General features: G+C 36.3%; 2 protein-coding genes and 1 long non-coding RNA gene across 4 annotated transcripts; 1 reads left to right on the forward strand and 2 right to left on the reverse strand.

The window, feature by feature from the left end:
• The first annotated feature begins 246 nt into the window (after nt 1-246).
• Nucleotides 247-1,533, forward strand: LOC117913030. The gene is made up of 2 exons (XR_004651069.1): nt 247-705; nt 842-1,533. It is a non-coding gene; the product is annotated as an uncharacterized LOC117913030 (long non-coding RNA).
• Nucleotides 1,534-11,237: 9,704 nt separating this feature from the next.
• On the reverse strand, nt 11,238-15,836 carry LOC117913006 (rust resistance kinase Lr10-like). 2 transcript variants are annotated; one of them, XM_034827850.1, is made up of 3 exons: nt 15,041-15,834; nt 12,504-12,527; nt 11,238-12,431 (listed from the first exon to the last, which is right to left on the reverse strand). In XM_034827850.1, the coding sequence occupies exons 1-3, from the start codon at nt 15,765-15,767 to the stop codon at nt 11,362-11,364; spliced, it is 1,821 nt and encodes a 606-aa protein (XP_034683741.1). In that variant the 5' UTR covers nt 15,768-15,834; the 3' UTR covers nt 11,238-11,361. The 2 variants fall into 2 exon arrangements, with proteins under 2 accessions (XP_034683741.1, XP_034683750.1); XM_034827859.1 differs by lacking the exon at nt 12,504-12,527 and having other exon boundaries at nt 15,041-15,836.
• A 489-nt stretch (nt 15,837-16,325) lies between these two features.
• LOC117925127 (rust resistance kinase Lr10-like) lies at nt 16,326-19,016 on the reverse strand. Its single transcript, XM_034844011.1, has 3 exons — nt 17,993-19,016; nt 17,807-17,845; nt 16,326-17,689 (listed from the first exon to the last, which is right to left on the reverse strand). The coding sequence occupies exons 1-3, from the start codon at nt 18,717-18,719 to the stop codon at nt 16,536-16,538; spliced, it is 1,920 nt and encodes a 639-aa protein (XP_034699902.1). The 5' UTR covers nt 18,720-19,016; the 3' UTR covers nt 16,326-16,535.
• Between the last annotated feature and the right edge of the window lie 357 nt (nt 19,017-19,373).

Consider the following 19,373-nt stretch of genomic DNA (forward strand, 5'->3'; position numbering starts at 1 on the left):
TAAATCCACAGATCCAAACGATGCCTTAAAATCAGCTTGGAAAGGACGCAGGTCAGTCAGCTTTATTAATAAGTTTGGGAGTGGGGGCCCCACCCTCTGCCTTATTTTCCAAACTTTCTCGGATACCGAGGTCATTCACGCGTCTTCCACTACGCGTTTTGTTGTCAGGTACGGATAGCGGTTTTCCAAAACCACCATCTCCTTAAACCATCTTTCGCCTGCTTATAAAATACCCCCTCTAGGCTACAGTTGGTCAGATGTGGTGCGAAAACGAGGAGATCCCAGCCTCCTGAAACTTACATGGCATGGGCGGTTTGGTAAGAGGGAATCTTATCACTCTCTTCCCTGGGTGGTTGCTTTCTTACCAACACCTCCCATTCCACTAATTTTCAGTAGTTTTTCTCCCTTTAGTTCTGAATATCTTGGTCCGATCTGTTGATTTCATGAGATATGTGAGAAACGAGGGTAGAAAAATGAGAGAGTTTACGGGGAGAATGGGGTGTGAGATGAAAAAGGAATGGAGGAAAAGGGAGAGAGAATTAGCGGGAGCTGTGGGTATGGGAGGATTGGGGAGACGATGAATTAGGAAACTGGATCTGAAGAAAAAATTTTCTTCCCAAGACCCCCCATGCCAACAGCTTCCGGTTGTTCCTCCCTTTCCCTGATTTGTCCTTGTTCCGATCTGATTTTTTCTACTGGAGTTTGGTAAGTTTTCTCATTTATTTATTTATTTCTTGAATTTTAATTCATGCGATAGCTTTATGTTAGTGTGCTGAAAAGAGTAGTTCATATCATTGGATTAAAGATTTGTGTGGTTTCTGATGGGGTTTTCCCTTTAAAGGAAATAATTTGTCTACAGGATCAAGCTGAATCATACGATTCTCATTTGACATAGAGTTTCCGGAAGAGATATGTAGTTGTTTTGCCAGCATATAACGGCATGTTACCCGGTTTATGTCAAAAGGGAGGTTAGGGCTAATGATCAAACCTTTTGACTCTGATTTTGCTTGTAACAACCACCTGAAAATAAGAAGGAAAACCAGGAAGGCTGATTTTTGTTGTGAATTGGAAAACATTTTACAGAGAGGAGTGTATAATTGGAGATCAGACCATTCTCAAAGAGGGCGGAGGATTAGATTCTCCATTCTCTTGGCCATTTGCTTCGGCCAACAACTTTGTGTAAGGATGACTAGAACCGCCCGAGCTTTTACGGCTCGTACCGACCGAATATTCTTAGGGTACGGCCTTGTGGTCTGGTCACTGGACATCGTGAACACCGATCTCTAGTTTGAACTTTGAAGCAACTGGGGCTGCTCAAATCGGTCCAGGTTAGGAAAAGCCTATGGTATCCACGGTACAAATTTAAAAAATGAAGTACAAAGCAATCAGATGATTTACTCAGTATTGCCTTGTGAATCCGGCGGAACTCTGCTGAAAATTTTTTGGTGCGTTGTGAAATTTCAAGGCAAATTTGTGTTAGAGAATGTGGAAGAGCTATTTTAGAATAATGATATTTGTTTTTTTTTTTTTTAATTTTGTAAATTCAAATATATTATTGCAAAAGAATAAATTGGTTAAAAGCACCAATGTTTTAAAAACCGGACCGGCCGGTCCGACCGGTCGAACCGTCGACCGGTGACCTTTCCGGTTCGGTCCAGTCCAACGAACCGTTTTATGATCAGATCGGTATTGAACCGGTCAAACCGCCGGTTGAACCGCCAAACCGGTCAAACCGTCCGGTTTTTTACGAACCGGCCAAGCTTTTTTTTCCTATTCTACAAATATTTGTTACTATTAAGAGGCCCATTAACGAGCCCAATTCCTTGCCCAATACTTAACTAATTATAACCCATCTTTGATTCAAGCCACGAGGCCCAATCCAATAAAATTATAACTTAAAATCTCTCTTGGGCCATGCCCCCAAGCCCAATTCGCTGGCTTGCTTGGCTTGAATAGCATGCTGCAAGGTCTCTATTTATAGAGCACTTGAAGCACAGGAATTGATTTGCTTCCGATGTGGGACTAGGAATGGTACTAAGGCCTTTTTGAGGGCTGGAAGCATGAGGGCTAGACTTTTGCAATGTTGTAATATATATATTCCTATTTCAAATTTTTATAATATAAAATCTTTAAAGAAATGTAAATATTTAAATTCCTATTTATTTTTATAATAATAATTATAAAAAATAATATAAACTAATTAATAGAATAATTTTAAAACAATAAAATACAAAAAGAAAGATAAAATTAAATATTATAAAATTTTTCATCTTAAATATATCTTCATTCTTAAATATTACATATTTCTATTTAATAAAATTTAAAATATTAAACTTTATCATTTAATTTAATATACCAAACATTATTAAAACTTATAATTTTATATATTTTTAATTTTTATAATTATTTTTAATTTTATATAATATATAAATTATATATTTATTACATCACCGGTCCGACCAGTGAACCGTGAACCGGTAATTTTTCCGGTTCGATGACCGGTCCGGTTCTGAAAACATTGAAAAGCACTGAATGATCCCAAAATTAATAAATCTAATTGTTTTTATATTTTTAGTTGAGAAGGAATCCATTTCAAGATTTATAAATTAAGGAATTTATTGTCAAAAAAAAAAAATTAAAGGGATAGATTCTTAAATTTGGGTTTTCAAGCTTGAAAAGAAAGAAGGGGGGGAAAAAGTGTAAGGTTTTGTTGAAATGGATGGCGAGTATTTAAGTCTTGAAATAAATGGCTTGGATTTAGTCATACAAAAATGGACCTAAAATAATGAGTTGATTTCAAACGTAATGAATGTAAAAATCATAAATCAAATAGTCTTAAAATAAATATAAGAGTGTCATTAAATCAAATGGTCCTAAAATCAATATAAGAGTGAGCTCTTTGGATCAATTTTGAGGTTATGAGTATGTCTTTTTTGAATTGAGTTCATGATAATTGTTTACTGTAAAGAAATGAAGTGGGCTCCATTGAAGCAAAAGTCATACCAAACCTTTTTTTTATTTATTGGTTTTTAGTTGGCGATTTTAGGCTCATTTCAGTTTAATTTAAGTCATATGATTTGATCCTCACAATGAACGGAACAAAGCTTTAAAATTAGATCACTTTTTTATCCCTTCCACTCCCACCCATGATCATAATGGTAGTTCATAATAGTCTATATCAAGATTTGGTTGAGAAATTTTGTCAAGGCAATATAACTTATTATGAAAAAGGGGTGATGGGGCGGTCAGGATGGGAAGAGAGCGAGCTTAGGATACATCACCCCATTGTAACTACGATGTACCTCTTCCGTTTAATTTTTATTTTTTAATATTTATTTAGAGATAATAAAATTTATTATTTAATGAAAAAATGGAATTTAATTCATTAGTATTAAAATGTATAGAGAAAAAATTTAAAAATTTTTTAAATTAATATTATTTTTATTTATTTAAAAATAATTTAAAATACATTAATTTTTAATGAGTTATCTAATTATTTTTAAAAATATCTTTTTATTTATTATGCCTTTCGAATCATTTCATTCATTTTTGACATTTTATTATTATTATTATTAATTTTTTATTATTTGAGGTTTTTTTTCTTTATAAACAAATATTCTTATTTTAGTTTATTAAAAATTTAAGAAATATTATACAAAAAAAATACTATTTAAATAGGATTAATATTTTTTTCCTAGAAAATATTATCAAATAAATCTTATTTAATCATAATTATTAATTTAAAAAATATTAAAATTGTTTTATTAAATAATAAATAATAAATTTAATAATATATAATTATGAAAATTTTGTTTTATAATGGTTTTAGAGATACAAAAATTCTTAAATGAAATAATAATAATAATAATAATAATATAAGGATAATATTTGTAGGGAGGAGTTTGTCAAATGATTTGGATAATTGGCAAGTAAATTGATATTTTTTAAAATAATTGGTTAACTCATTCAAAAAGTACATGTATTTAAAATTATTTTTAAATAGATGAAGATAATATTAATTTAAGTTTTTTAAGATTCTTTTTCTCATATATTACCTAAAAATGATCTCATTTATTTACCCGTCTTAAACCCATGCTCTTAAAGGTTAGAGGACTAAGGTGAACCTCACTCTATGTCATCTCTAGCGTTTTATAACTTAAAAGTATCTTTTTATTCATAATTTTTTTAACCCTCCTTTGAAATGATTATTGTTGGGACCTTACATGTGGCACACATTTCTATCCGGACCAATTCCATTCAGATTCCCCCAAAAGGATATGTGGCACGCTTCTCCTATCCGGACTCCTTCAAAGAAGAAGCACACAGCATTCACCAACACCATATCCGGACGACCGCCATATCCTATTCGGATATGTTGTTGTCCGGATCGTTGACCAAAAGTAAGCAAGTCTTACTACGTCATTGCGATAGCCTGACACAGCCCACATTCCGGCGCCTACAAAGCGAAAGGACAGGAATGATAGCAAGTCACCTCCCACGATCTGTGGCCGCCAAGTCACCTCCAAAAATCTCTGACAAATCGCCCGTAGGGTGATGATGGCCCTGCCACCACCTAGAGGCATCATGACGAGCCAAGAAGTCTCCTCACCATTAAAGAGAGAGACAAAGCTTCTGTCACTATATATATGAACCTTCACACAAAGAGGAAGGTAAGCTTATTATACCTACTAAAATATCAACTGATTAATATCTCTAGGTATATGGTTGATAAAACCATCGGATGGTGTGTCCGGACACCCTATCCGGACATCTTTTGCAGGGACTACTGAACCAGAACTTAATATTGGTTGAGATCGTGCGTCCATTCAACAACGTGGATCATAGGGACGCGGGATCTCAACAATTACTATTTACTAAAATAATTTATAAGTACATAATGTTGTCAAAAATTCAAATCCATCAGTCCATAGGAGACTAATTTTGGAATTGACTTGCGATTTGTATCTTAAATATTTAAAAATCCTACATTATAACATTCTTTTTAAATGAAAAATAAAACTAATAAAATTTTTTGTTACTTTTGTCAAAATTATTTTAATGATCATTAATCTAGTTTTATTAAAAAAAACAAAAATCATATTTTAAAAGCTTTAAAACCGTATTAGTTTTGGCTTAGTCCATTTGTGTTTACAATCATTATTAAAAAATTTGAAATTAATCACATCAACTTAATTGATTATATAGTCTTTTGAATAATAAATATTAGGTCAGTAAAAAAAGGGGTTAGATTTTATTAATTTTAGAAGAAAATTGAGTTGAATTGATGGTATATAATTTAATCAAAATCAAAATCGAATCAAGTTTAATTTACTTGGATGAGGATGTGGTTGGAAAATTCTAACCTCTAAAAGGGTATTTATAGGTTTTTTATTAGGTTTAAGTGACTTGAGTCTATGATATAAGTTATTTAATTTAATTCAAAAAAAATTGTTAATTGATTAATTAGTTCAACATGGCTCTAATTAATTAATTAACATAGGTGATGTTTGTTTTTTGATTAAATAGAAAAAGTCAAAATATTTTGTTTTTTCTATTCAGTTAAAAGTAACTTGTTGACATCGTCAAATATAATTAAAATGAACTTATTATTAATATGTTCAGTTTGGTTATATTGGATGATGTTAACAAACCACTTTTAGCTTAATAGAAAAAACCAAATATTTTGGGTTTTTCTATTCAGCAAAAAACAAACACCATCTTAGTTTATTAATACCGTTTGCTTACTTTTATACAACTTTATATAGTTATCAAAATGTTCTTATGCATACAAATAAACTAAAAACTCATCAAATCCTTATAAATCATGTCATTAAGGAATATGAGTTCAAACATAATCATTAGAACTCATAAGATAATATTGATTTTTTTCAAAATCTAATTCTAAAGTTGACTCAACATCCCATTAGAATTGGTCAATTACACTCCAGTACCCTATATATATAACGAGATACCAAGTGTTAAGGTTTATGATTTGCTATCCATTGCATATAATCTCTCCATGAACTAGTCGTCCCTAGTCTAATAAAATGAATGTTAAGATTACTTTTATAATCCATAAATTATAAATTCTCCTATTATGTGATCAAATGACTTACTTTTCAAATAATTTATTTTAACTCACTAAGAATATATATGAAATTTCACTAAAGGAATTGTTGTAAGCCCCACAAATTTTATAATCACATGTTCTTAGGATCATCCAAGAGAATATATTGTCTCAAAGTCTATGAGATGTTAAGATGTATTTATTGAATTGTTATCGGTTTCCATAAATAATAATTCAATTCATAGAAAATATTTGATAAAAGTATATGAGATATTATGATATTTTTATTGAAAATGCTTCTTGTTATCGGTTTCCATAAACAATGAAACAACTCATAGAAAATATATGTTCAACTTACGATCTCACATATAAGTTAAAGTTATTACTAACTTTTGCATAAGCTCAATATTCTCTCAAAATTAAGAAGCAATATGATATAACAGTTTGATGAAGTCATAACTATTCAATCGTCTTATGTCATAACTCACTGGTCTTGTTAAATGTGTAATCATACATATTAGTGCACTCACAATGGTCAAGACCAATCATTCTTCCAATTAAGAGGTAATGCACTACAACCTCACATGGATTGTTTAAGTTTATAAACTAGTAGACTTAGATCTTTCGTGTAACTCTCAATGTACTCAAGTCATGTGTAATGAAAGAGATATTAAGTCAGAATATTCATAAAATATAATGTATGAAATATCATTAAATAAATAATAAATTTTGAGTTTGTTATTCTATGAAAAGAAATATGTTTATATATACTACTTTGAAAATAAGTATCGAATCATAAAATAATTCTTTTACCTCTATAAAGAGCATATATGGGTTAATATATATATATATATATATATATATATATATATATATATATATATATATATATATTTCATCACATCCACGGACACAGTAACATGTGATTTATTTTAAAGTTGCCCTTTATTTTATTTTATTTTTTGAAACATATTGAAATAAAATTCCATTTGAGAGCGAAGAACAGGCACTCTCTTTGATTTTGCTTTCTTAATTAAAATTGGTGTCTAGGCGGGATGGCCAACAAGGGCCACATACATGCTCCTCATGCCTTTAAATCCTGTCCATACATATAAATGCGTAGCAATCCAAACCTAGCCTTATGATTTGAAATAAGAATGGTTATTTGAGCTATAATCACTGCGTGACCTACCCTTCCATCTTCACTTACTGTAGTCAGTCCCTTTAACCCTCCTCCCATATTTGTGCCAAACTAAGAGAAAAGTAAGAAAAGCATCAACTTTGAGTGTTTTAAAATTTTTTAAGGAAAATATTAAAGTATATTCAAACTTTGAATTTAGGCCATTAATAGTATACGATGAAATCTAAATTATTAAAAGAAATATTAATAGATACAATTAACATATAAAAGAATAAGATCAAAATACAAACAAATAAGGAACATTAACATGTTAATGAGACCTCATCTGTCTTACTATTTGATGAACGAACTGTACTTTCAATGGATTGGGTCGGTAGGGACAATGCCAACTAACATAGGCCTGTCTTATTGTTGGGCCCGGGTCGATTGTAATCCATAAAGGATGGTATGGCCCACCAATAGACCGAACAATGAGGCTATACTATAATCCTATCTTGGGCTTTCCGTGTCTACACGATTATCACCATGAAGAAACTACAAACCAGTTTCCTCTTGCCCAACTTATTTATTTACTATTTTTTTTTTTACGACTCTGGTTATCATGCGCTGTAGTCAAAACCCACATGGTTTCATTGTTCCTATAGCGCAACCTTGTAGACCCCACTCTTTACAGTCCCTCTGGAGGGTGACTTTTAAACAATTAGAAGCACCTTCTAATGAATGCATGCAATCACTTTTTTTTTTTTTCTTAACAGTTGGGGACTACTAAAAAGAATAGTATCTTTGGTGTTATTGTTTCAAATTTATACATGATTATGATGTGGGACTGATTCGGAGTCCCACGGGTGATGCAGAATGAGTCCAACCAGAAAAGAAAACGGTGAAGATGGAAGTGCTTCAATGGAATATGCACCAAATCAAAGATGACAAGGCACTGAGAGACAATGCAGGAGAATAAAGAGCGGAGCCCACAGAAATCACTTCAGCCAAACTGGATTGGGCAATCATTTTCAAACCCCACACCCAGAGGCGACACACCCCAAAAAGCTCCTCCCATCACATCACATGCCCCTCCGTTCAACTACCCGCACTGTAACAAAGTAAGAATTGGATAAACAGGATCCAATGAAGAAGATCCGTCACTCCACGGTCGCCTTGGCTCAAATAAAGGGTCCCCCTCCCGCGTTTCCCACCTTCCTGCCTTACCACTTTCGAGGCTCACGCGCCGTTCTCTGTACACCTTTCGCCCGACACTGATTGGACACTTGCCCACCTTTTCTGTTTTCCATGCCCACATCCGCCCTTCATCGCGCCTTCACCTTTCTAATCATTGTTTTTTTCCTCCCCTATTTTCCCATTATTTACCCCCCCCCCTTCCCACGCGGCAGCCACTCATTGGTTCAAGGTTTTTCAGAGATTTTATTTATTTATTTAATACCATTTCAAAATTTTATTCTGTACTTGAGCGGGGCGCATCAGTGAGGTTGGGATGATTGGGCAGAGGGGGGTTGGCGGTTGGGCTAATCTATCATCTATGCATGGCAGCGTGGGTGGGTGAAGTTATTGAGAATTGAAGAATAATAATGGATATTACTGACGTAGAAATGGCGTGTTAGTGACGTAAAATATTTTGTGTGGCTCTAAGCACCCATCACCCTTCAACTGACGGCTACGATTCAATGCGCAGACCTGGAAGTGGAGCTCCCACTCGCATGCCAAAATCTTGCTGGCCCCATTGTTGTGCTTTTGGGGTATGGGTCCCATTTATTATTGCTTTATCATGGGGCGGAGACTCAAAAGAGGGAGGAGGAGAGCGAGAGTCAACTTTGAACATGCACATCAAGTGGTGTCCAGATATTAACCATCGGATGAAGAAATTAAATGAGGATCCTGATTTGATGATTATTATTAATGTGGGTGAGCTTGGTCCATCAACCACTAAAAGGGTAATAAAAACAAGAGTGAACAGGAAAAGGGTGGGGAAAGAATCTCTCAACCGCTGACTTGTGAGCCTTTTCTACACATGCTTTTTCCATGTGATAGACAAATCAATGGTAAAGTGAGTCGATTTACCCATTTTTCTTGTCCACCCACCGCATCACCAAGCTTGAAAGTTAAAAAGGTGGTTCCAATTTCTCATCATCTCTATCCTGGCACCATCACAGACAACGACTGGTGCAATTATTTGTTGAAATCAAAGGCTGTATGCCCCGCTTTATTTTGACAAAGGTGTGCCATGCCAGGCCAGGGAACGATGGGTTTCTAGAAAACTTGTTTCTTCCTCAATTCCAGATATAATTTACCACCCAGGAATCAATCATGATTCATGACAAGTAATATTGGAAACGATGGGTCAAACTTCGTATTTGGTTTCTTTCTTCATCCCAATTTTTTTTACTAGTAAAGTTGAGGCACAGAAGAGATTAGATTTCCACTGATTGTCCGAGTATGCGTACATTCAATTGGTGGGTGCATGAATATTGGGGAATGGTGAAAGTGTTGGTCATGCACCACAGTGGAAATACACAGGAAATGCCCGAAGTCCTAATAATAAGGTAATAAAACCAAAAAGGAGGCCATCAAGGGGTTTTGTCTTGACTCTTGAGCTGAGTGAGTTGGACTGAAATAACCCCTCCATTGGCAGCATTTTGTACATGGAGCTAACGAGACACGTTCACACAGACGAATCAACCCCCCATCAACACCCACTTTTTGTTCTCCTCCACCAAGAATAATATGAAAACTCCAAGAGCCTTGGAAAACGAGTTAGTGGAGTTTTTTCCATTTCCCACAAACATGCCCTTCACCACCTTGGACCGAGAATTTCAACAACAATAACCCATAAATAAAATTAAAAAAAAAGGGGGGAAATATCCCTACCCGCATTGAACCCAAAAGCTACAATCTCGCCTTTATATACCACCCACCATGTCCCCTAATGGCCTATGTAACACACGCTCTTTCTAGTTTCTAGTCTTTCTTTCTTGCAGCCTAGCTGCCCACATTGCACCTTTGCGTTTATGCTCATGTTTGGGCTCTCAGACTGATCTTGTACTGGGTATATTTGTATAGAAAAGACCATGATCGGTGGCCACCGGAGAGGGTTCGTGGACGCCGGTGGTGGTGAAGGCAGTGGTCGGCGGCGGCGACGTCGTAGAAGGTTTCTCTTTGTAAATATGGGTGAAAGCTGATGGCAAAAGCACAACAAACAAAACTAAGCTTTGCAATTGGGCTCTCCCGAGTTTCCAGCTACTTGGAGAAGGGGCAGAATCGGTAGAGCGGCGTTATTGCATTGCGGGGAATTGAGGGTAGCGGTCCGATTTACGTTAACTTGGCTCTTCTCTTTTATTTTTATTCCTGGTTTGACCTCCGGATCTTTCAGTTTTTCTTTTTCTAACGTTTTTGCCCCGTCTTCAACATGGGATGTAAGAGATGCATACGAGGTAGCTCTGTTTTCGTCTTTGTCTTTTCTTCAATCTAGGGAGCTTGAATTTCTTTTGAGCTATAAATTGGGGGTATGGAATGTTTGTACTGCTGCTGGGCATGCATCACTTACACCTATCATGTATTTGCTTTCTGCTGAATTTGGGATAAAAGGAAAATGTCTTCAGTTTCTTAATGTCTTGTTTCATATCATTTGTTTTGAGTTTGATTTGTTCATGATTTGGTGACAATTGGTAGCACCCAAATTCCATGCTTTCCTTTATGCGCTTTTGCTCTTTTTCTCCTCTGGTTTTAATTTTCAAAAGGCAAATGAGGGAAGAAATTCCTTACCTTGGTTAAGGAGGAAAAGAAAATATGCCCTCTTGCTTGTCCTTTTCAATGCCCACTAGAATCATGTCATTTTACTACTTTATGGGTGTGTGTAAACACAAGAACCAAAGAACCAACTCACTACTTTATGAACCCAATTTATCCTACCACGCATTAAAAAATAACTTAATTTTGATTTATTTGTTTATATATGATATTTAATTCTGCCTTTTGCTAGGTGAATTACGTTATAGCTGTTGGTTTTGTCCATGTCCATAAAGAAAGAAAAAGGAAAGATCTGATTTGCAGTGTTTGGAAATAAATTTGTGTGATCATGGATAAAGGAAGAAAAAGGAAATCGATTCTTTGAGGGAAACATGTTTTCAGGATTTGACTGATGTCAAGTTGCATTCATCTCAATGTCTGAAGAAGCAAAAGGCTTTGGAGGTATCTCTAAGCCATGCAAGTCACCTTCAAGCATTTGAACCACCATTGTCATTGAAGGCCTGTCTGTTGGGTTCCATTGAATGCACCAAAGTGCCACAATTGCAAGCTTCTTGGCAATCTCCTCATCCCCATCTATCTCAATTTCCAGCCCCATCTCCTTCCCCTGACTCATTCTGTTGTAAATCCATTCCGGGAAATAAATCTGACTTTGATTTTCAACTGTAACATCGATGTTTCTTCGACATCCCACAATCTCCAACAACAACATTCCAAAGCTAAAAACGTCGGATTTGTGAGAAACTGCTCCAAAGTTCCTTGAGAAGAGCTCAGGCGCAATGTAGCCTGCTGTTCCTCTGGCAGCTGTCATGGAGACAACGCTCCGTTCCTTTGAACATAGCTTGGCCAACCCAAAATCTGAAATCTTGGGCTGAAAATTGTGGTCTAGTAGAATATTATGGGGCTTGATGTCGAAGTGAAGGATCCTTTGGTTGCACCCCTGGTGCAAGTACTCCATTCCACGGGCAATGCCCATTGCAATTTGTTGAAGCTTCTCCCAACTAAATGGTCGATTTCTTGTTTTAGCGTCTTTTGATGAGAAGATAAACTTTTCAAGCGATTCATTTGGCATGAATTCATAGACCAGAGCACGCCTCGTCCCTTCTGCACAAAATCCAAGAAGGCGAACCACATTGAAATGGTGTATCCTACCTATGGTAGCTACTTCATTAATGAACTCTTGGCCATTTCCTTTAGAATTCTCGATCATCTTAACTGCTGCAGGTATTCCATTGGGCAATTTTCCTCGGTAGACAGTTCCATAACCTCCTTGGCCTACTTTGTGCCTAAATTTGCCTGTTATCTTTTTTAGATCACTGTAGGAATACCGGGATGGATTGAGGGTCTTGTAATTTGCCAGGAACCTCTCTACCTTGAGCTGAGTTTCCTTTTCACTGTCCGATCTTCGAAATCTGTACAACACAAGTACAACCAAAGCAAGAAAGGTGGTGCCTCCAATGCTTGTTCCTGTGGATAGGGAAAGTGTAAGTAACTTTAATTCAGGATCTGTTTAAAAGATTTTCCTTTGAAAAAACTCACCTAAGATTACAGCAGAATGTGACCCTGCAATTCAGTAAAAGACAAGGAATTAATTCATATATATGCCCAATACTTAAATGAATCAAGCAAGCAATAATAACAGAGCAGTGTCACCTAATCAGACATGATTCTAGAAGTACTTGATGCATGAAAGACATCCACTGAAGTTGGTTTAGGAAAATATGACAAAAGCATCCTAGATACTGAGGTTACTCTCAGAGCAAATTAAAGGAAATCCTCCTAGTACTATTACTTGGCATGCATAGTAGGGTGAGAAAATATGCAGACGATGTTCTAAGCCTTTTTTCATTGCAACGTTTGTTTTGCCTTTCTTTCAGTACCTGCTTTCCAAACAAAACTTGGCACCCTAGTAAATTTGGTTATCAAAAGGAAGCAAAGTGTTTCCAAACAACTGACATGCAGTGAAAGTTTTAGAGGACAATAGGAGAAATGGATTGTACTGCTAAATTCATAAGCCTGGAATTTAGTGATATTTATAGCAAATTACAGGGGTGCAGGATATACCCCAGATAATGGTTGTAACCAGTCCTAGACCATTCTAGAAGCTGAGTTGGCACTCTGTTGGTTATTATCCATCTCAAGCCAAGTGATCTAGAAATGACACAAAATTTACTGCAAAATCCCAAAACAATGAGCATGGAAGATGCTTTGCGAGCACATCAACAAGCTGATTAGCAAAAGGAATGCATTGGATAATAGGAGAGTTGTGCAACACTATTATGAATGAAGTTTAGTTCAAAATGTTTCGAGTTGGTATGAAGCCCACGTTTTGTTGTAAGGTGGGTAGCACTATGATTATTACACCAAATGAGAGGAGGAGCAACTTGTGGAATACACAATTCCTGGAGCACAGATTGGACCTAAGTGATCTCAACGCAGTAGGAGTAGCTAGGCCTAGATAGTCGAATTCAATTATGCTTCATGAAACAACATATGCATAATGGAGGACCAAGATACTGAATTCCTACAAAGGAAGATACAATAACCAGAAGAACTTTCTCTGTCATTTAGGCAGAAAGGCCAGCTTGCATCAAAGTAGGCTTAAATATGAAGGCAATCTGTAGATTTCGAAAGAAGACCATGATACATTTTTTTTTTTTTTTGATAAGCAAGAATAGTATTGTATTACTAAGAGGCATTAAAATAGCGACTCAAGATATACAGAACATAAAGGGAAATACTTACAAGTGAAACAAAAAGCTGTCTAAAAGATATACAAAAAAATAACACCTCCCTTAATGGGAACCTACCCAATCAATGAACTCAAAAACGGTCAATAGACCATCTTTTATAAACAAATTAGTCTCCAACCAAAGTGAGTTAAGAAAATAAGTTTTCATCCTTTGGATGGACAACACCTCATCTTCAAAGGCGATTCTATTTATAGTCTTCCAAATTGTCCAAAAAAAAATGCAAAGAGAACCCGCTCTCCATATGTGAAACCAAAGAATATAATTTGTCCTATGTAACTTCACAAATAAAGCATGATTTAGTATTGTAAAGGCTGAAAATAACTTTGAATAGAAGTTCGAATCATTGTCAGAGCAGCTACTGTTGGTAAGGCTTTAGACACAGAGGATGAAGAGGAATGAGCAGTCACCAGAGTGTTTGGAAGCAAAGAAAATAATCAAGAAAATACTAGGCTCAGATTCCATGAAAGTTTTTAGAGAACAATAGAGGAAATTGACTTAACTGCTCAATTCATGAGCCAGGAACTTCGTAGATATTTAGGCAAATTATAGAGGTCCATAATGTACACCAGCTGTATTAACAGAAGATGGTTTTAACTAAAACTAATCATAGAAGTTGAGCTGACACTCTGTTGGTTATCTATCTACACAAAATTTTCTGATTTGTGTAGGCGGAGAGTATAGTAACTGTAAACGTTTGAAAGCCCCTCTACCCATATATCTTTTGAAGGGATATTTGACTTCAGTTCCAGCAGGGTTCTTGTCAGTAGCTCATGCCATGCCTATCATCATGAACCACTCCTTATATTTTAGTTCTAACGATCAATTTTGCAGTCACATGTTGTCAACTTGCATGATGGACTCCAAGATGTTGAACATTTGGAATGCAAGGTTAATCAAAATTTAGAATACTAAAATGTTATATTGAAATAGAAAATAAAAGCAAACAGTGGAAAAACAGAGAAACACTTCAGATATGGATCAATAACATTCATGGAGAGAAAAATGTCAGCTCATTTCAGTCATCAGCATTAATGTACCAAAATTGACTTTCAGAAAACACAGAAAACACAATAAGAAACAAGGCGAATAGGGAAACCTAGAGCACAGGGTGGAAAATTAATGTCACTGGGAAAGGCATTTCCCAGCTATTTTCCTGTGTTGCTCCATCATTACAGTTGGCATTTGCTGTACAATTCCCTGCATATTGCCCTTTCAATGGCAACCATTTCAGGGTATTACTAGAAAAATGTCAACTAAAAAATCATTTTCCGGATTGACATGCCTACTGCAATATTGAAGATAGTAATTACTATAGTCACTTACTTTTGGGCCTGGAAGTAGAACAAATGGTTGCATTTCTTGTACTGTTGAATCCACAGAAGTTTCCTGAATTTTCACATTCATAGCAACCATCTAACCCTTCCCAAGCGAGGAAGATCTCTTGCCTTTCAAAAAGTCTCTCAATGGCTTGTTGGAGTTCAACGTAGCCATGAACTGAAATGATCTCAACTGTTTTAAATCTTCTGCAATGTGAAGGCAGCTTGTTCATGGAAACAAAAGGATCATATAAATAAACTAAATTGTTGTCGTAACTCAAGCAATCTATTGGCACTACTATTCCGTCTGATGCACTCCATGAAATCCTCTCTGTGCAATTCACAATGGTAGAAATCTGAGAAAATGTACCAGTGTTGAAGGGAGAACCCGAGAAGTTAAGAGAGAAAACACTTTGTAATGGGCAATTTGTATTTTGAAGGTGAATAGAAATTATATTGTTGAGATAAGAGATTTCTTGAACATAGAAGTCACCAGAGAAAGGAAGGTGCAAGAGGGTCCTGTTGTTTAAGCAAGATACTACAAACCCTTCAAGGCCACAAAAGTCTGGTTGGGTGTTGAGTCTGAAGGGGAATCTTACGCGTGGACCACCCCTTGTGCTGCATCTAGTTTCTTGGCAGAGCTCAAAGAAATCGTCATCAGTGCTTTCTCCTAAAGTTTGTGTTCCCATATTCAGTGAGAGAAGGAAGACTATAACACTGAGTAGAGGATACATGGGTGAGACGGAAGAGGGAGGAGAGGAGTACCAAGTCGTCTAGTATTATTTTAAGGGTAGTCTCTCTGTAATTTCTAAGAAAGGGCGACTCAAGAGATATTGTCAACAAATTAAGAAGACCCACCGTGTGCAATTTTTCTTCTTTTCTTCTTTTTTTTTTTATTTGTGGAATTTTCCTTTCAGCACCGTGTGGACCAATCAACTTTCCATGTCCATACTGCCAATGGCTTGAGACTTAACTCTTTTGAGATATTCCAGAGAGAGAAAATCTTACACCTAACAAATAAGTCTGCACAGATATTAGCTTGACAGGTTTTACAAGTCTGGATGTAGCCAATATCAAAATCAAAGGGTTGGTTTTGGGCAACTTCTGTTCACTGCATCAGAAAATTTGAGTGATCAAAGAGTTGAAAGGATTGTTGTAATGCTGAAAGTTCTCTTTCACCGCTTAATTACAGTTGTGCAAATTTTTTTCTTTCTTTCTTACAGAACCCTAAATCATAATATGGGTAAACTCATCATTCAATAAATAAATTAAAAAATATTATTCAAGGGGCGTAGCACACCAAAACTTCTTCAAACTTCACAATCCAACACTGGAAGGTGCTGATTGAACAATTTATTAATGCCACAGGAAAGTAAAGGAGCATACATCAAGCTTTGCTAATTACAACAATCTGCATATCTGGAGCTTGCAAAGCTCTCTGGGATGAGTAGAAGGAAATTAATAGTCATTACACATAAAATTTAACAATTATTGTACAAGCTTCACTCTATTGACTCGGTTATGAGCAACTCTGCCGAAGAGTCCGAATGAGGCTCTCTCATAGACATTCGTAGAGGAGAAGAAAAGCAAGGTTTAGGAGGCATTTGAAGGTCACTGATGTTCCCTTCTAACATTTCTACCACTTTGGTCATCGAAGGTCGATCTGATGGCTTCATTTGAATGCAACAGAGCCCAACTATACATAACTTTCTTGCTATCTCAACCTCAATTTCTGAAATATTCTCGAGCTCTAAATCTCCTCCCTCACTAAGATGGTCATAAACCCAAGATGGGAAGTAAACTTTGCTCGACCTCCCTGCCTTGGCATCAACATTTTTTCTCCCTCCAGCCATCTCTAACAGCAACATCCCAAAACTATAAACATCTGATTTGTTGGACACAACTCCAAAATTCCGTGAAATCAATTCAGGAGCTATGTACCCTATGGTGCCTCTTGTTGTACTAATGGACATGACATCATATTCCTTTGGGTAAAATTTTGCAAGGCCAAAGTCTGATATTTTGGGGACAAAATCGTGGTCTAGCAGGATATTGTGAGGCTTAATATCGAAATGAAGTATGCAAATGTCACATCCCCCATGTAGATACTCTATCCCCCGGGCCGTTCCTAAAGCAATCTCATGGAGTTTCTCCCAGCTAAATGGCTGAACCTTTCCTTTTTTCAAGAATATATGCTTATCAAGTGACCCATTAGGCATATATTCATAGACCAGAGCTCGTTTAGACCCTTCAGAGCAAAATCCCAGTAGCCTTACCACATTGACATGGTGAATCCTGCCGATTGTTGAGACTTCATTGATGAACTCTTCCCCATTAAAATTGTGCTTCCCAAGCATTTTAACAGCAATGAAGCAACCACCAGGAAGCTGTCCTCTATACACTGAACCAAAACCACCTTCCCCTAATTTATCTTTGAAATGGTTTGTTATTGCCATAATGTCAGCGTAAGAGTACCTTTTGGGCATTAACGACTGCTGACTCCGTAGAAATTTCTCCACCCTGTCGACAGGCTTCCGTGCTGTTCTAAATTTGCGGATGAGGAAAACCAGTATAATGATCGGAGGAGCGATAACTCGAATTATAGAAAACCACACTAAAAGAGGAAGGGAAAGGAAGACGAATAGCAGCTTAAGCACTGTAGAAAGGAAATACAGAAAAGGAGAGAACAAATCAAGCGAATGAATGATATTACTATTCAGCCTAATATTAATTCTCAAGAGAGAGAGAGAGAGGAGGGCAATGTGGCTTATACCTGCCTTAATTTCTTTCCAAAGTTCCGATAGCCGATTTCCTGCACAAATGCATGCAAAGGTGAATTAAGCTTAACTCAGAAACATCCAAGAAATACATTTTTTTAGCGCATGATTGATCACAAACGCCAATTTTGAATAAATTACTTAATCAACATCAAGCGCTAGGAAAAAGATACTTGGCTTACGTTCACATAAGCAGGCATATGGTGCGTCGAATCCAGTAAATTGGCACCGGCCACCGGATAAACGGCAATTCCGGCCCTCAATCGACCATGAAAGATCGAATCCCGACGCCAATACTTTCAGTAGATCTCCATAGGAAGGGTGCTCCACATGTGGAGGCCTTTTAGCTGGAACCATGGATGTAAACTCACATGACTCCCCAAGATCCGACATCATATGGCTGTCGAACTTGGCATAAATATGAGATGCATTCCCACTGAAACAAGGGACTCTTATATAATCTGGATCACTCATAGTTCTGGAGCAGTTCATAAAACTTGTATACACAGGAAACGTAAATAAATCATCGCCTTGGTAGCGGATATCGGTATTGATTTCATCAATGGGTAGAGATTTGTAGGGAAGATTGCAGCTACCATTGGCTAAATTAATATCCACCACACGAACTATGTTTTTATCGTAAGAGATGTTCTTCACATAGTATTTTCCTGAATTGAACTCTAAGATTGTTTTGTTGTTCTCACAAGAAAGTTGGTAGTCAGCATCACCGCAGCCTGCTGGATCATCCTCTAGGCGAAAAGGGTAGCTGATATTATGCAAATCTCCACATGAAGAAGAACAAACCTTTTCAAGTACTCTTCCTGCCGTCACTTCAGTAAACAATAAGACCATCAATAAAGAAAATAGAACAGCTAACACAGAAAAGTCTTCACCCATTTTCATTTTCATGGTAGCTATGGATTTGGATGAACAGTTTGGAAATAAAATTGAGGGCAGAGACTCAGGACATTTTAATCTCTCTGTGAAGAAGAATAAAAAATAAATTGGTATAAAAGGTTATTCATTAGTTGGCATGCAAAGTCTTTGACCGTAGACGTAATTAAATAAGCTCGACTATTCTAAGGGTCAATCAGAAGGTGTGGACTCGTACCCTCATTTCCTGCCCAATGGTTTCAGAAACCGATCAACCCGCCCGAGAATTATATCTTTCCCTCTCTTAATATCACGTCCTGATCAAAGCAACATAACATAAGAGAGAGTGTTTGGTAAAACCCAATGAATTAAGATGATTTTAAATTAAATTATTTTTAAATCGTAAACTTAAAACTCATTATTTCGGTGTTAAGGTTGTTTGATAAATTTTACCTTAAAAGTCTTGTTGAATATGGACCACTCAGGTTTGGATAACTTTTGCTTGCTATAACCAATCAATGATTAAATTCAAAGAGAAGTTGGGTGTGTTTGGTGAAAGAGAAACTAATTTCCCAGTCAAATGTGGAGTTGTAGAAATTGTGGAAGATGGTAAGCTAACCCCATGCTGCTGAAGTGATACATCAGTATCCCCCATTATATATTTGAACTTCCTAGGTTTTCGCTGATCTA

This window comes from Vitis riparia, chromosome 1 (genome assembly GCF_004353265.1).
Source record: "Vitis riparia cultivar Riparia Gloire de Montpellier isolate 1030 chromosome 1, EGFV_Vit.rip_1.0, whole genome shotgun sequence".
In the NCBI taxonomy this organism is placed as follows: domain Eukaryota; kingdom Viridiplantae; phylum Streptophyta; class Magnoliopsida; order Vitales; family Vitaceae; genus Vitis; species Vitis riparia.